Source organism: Gavialis gangeticus, unplaced genomic scaffold (genome assembly GCF_001723915.1).
Source record: "Gavialis gangeticus isolate Ggan-Ray unplaced genomic scaffold, GavGan_comp1, whole genome shotgun sequence".
NCBI classification, from domain to species: Eukaryota; Metazoa; Chordata; order Crocodylia; family Gavialidae; genus Gavialis; species Gavialis gangeticus.
In genome coordinates, this window is record NW_017728995.1 from 15636041 (window position 1) to 15637213 (window position 1173).

The window sequence follows — 1173 nt, forward strand, 5'->3', positions numbered from 1 at the left end:
CTCCACCTACCTGCTCCCCACTCCCTCTTCTTTCCATCTACTCCTGTACTCCCTTCCCTCATGAATCAGAAGGAAGTAAATTTATAGGGTGGAAAAGAACTAGTTAGGGTGAGATAAGGCTTATAGAGGCTCTGGGTAATAGGATGCATTTGGGAAAATTCATTCTGAAAATCAGGAAACCCTAATAGTGAGACTGCGGACTTATTTCAAGGAAGGGCGGAAGCCACATTGCTGAACAACGCAAAACTATACATCTTGGAGAAAATATTTCTACACTGGCAAAAGAATGGGCTAAATGAATGAGAGATCTTACCCATCTGTCTTCTCTAACATTTCAGAGTATAGCTATTTATTTTCATTTGCCTTTGCATTTGTATAATCTATTCCGCTGATTTTTTTCTCTATACTGCCATTCAGTTTGACATATTAAAAATTAGACTGCTTTCTGATTTTATCAGACTTTCATTGTCAATTTCTACAACTCAGAAAGAAAAAGAAAAAGGTGAAAACTCAATAACTACCTCTAACTTGATAACTATCAAAGGATAATTATAACACTGTGATTTGATTCCACAGCTTGAGAGAGCCATGAGCAGAGAAATAGAGAATCCTTTGAGCTAGCTCTTTAGTCATTATACTTGCCTGTCCAGAGACATCACCAAATGTTAAAATGGCTTCATTTCCATCATGAGGATTGTACCAATACTCCATACACAGTACAGTTCCCTGCAGGCCGTATAGTCTGTACTGACAAGAGAATCCTTGCTTAGAATTCAGATCATAGAAGCAGATCTCTTTGCTTGTGAAGGCAACAGCTATCTAAAAGAAGGGAAGCATTAGAAAGTTGTTAGATTAGCACTTTAAAAAATCCTGTATTATAAAAGACTATACATACATTTTTGTGAACTGGGCAGAGCTTTGGAGCCATGAGTTCAAACGCTGCTCTGGGCTCCTACCAAGGGCTGCAAAATGGATTCCTCAAAGGTGACTGGATGTGATGCTAGCTACACCACTCCCTAGTGTAGGGGTAGGCAACATTTTTAGGCCAGAGTGCCAAAAAAACCCACAATGTCTACCTTGGAAGGTGCCGGAGTGCCGACATGCTGGAGCCCGGAGCAGCTGTTTGCAGCCTTCAGGCTGCAGCCGGCCCACGGAGCCCAGTCTGCTTGCAGC

At 41.4% G+C, this 1173-nt stretch overlaps 1 protein-coding gene across 1 annotated transcript in view; it reads right to left on the reverse strand.

Moving 5' to 3' along the window:
* Positions 1-1173, reverse strand: part of WDR49 (WD repeat domain 49) — a 101956-nt gene that overhangs the window by 66747 nt on the left and 34036 nt on the right. The window contains exon 4 of the mRNA XM_019503247.1: positions 643-819. Coding sequence (XP_019358792.1) covers positions 643-819 — 177 coding nt within the window. The remainder of the gene's footprint in view (positions 1-642; positions 820-1173) is intronic.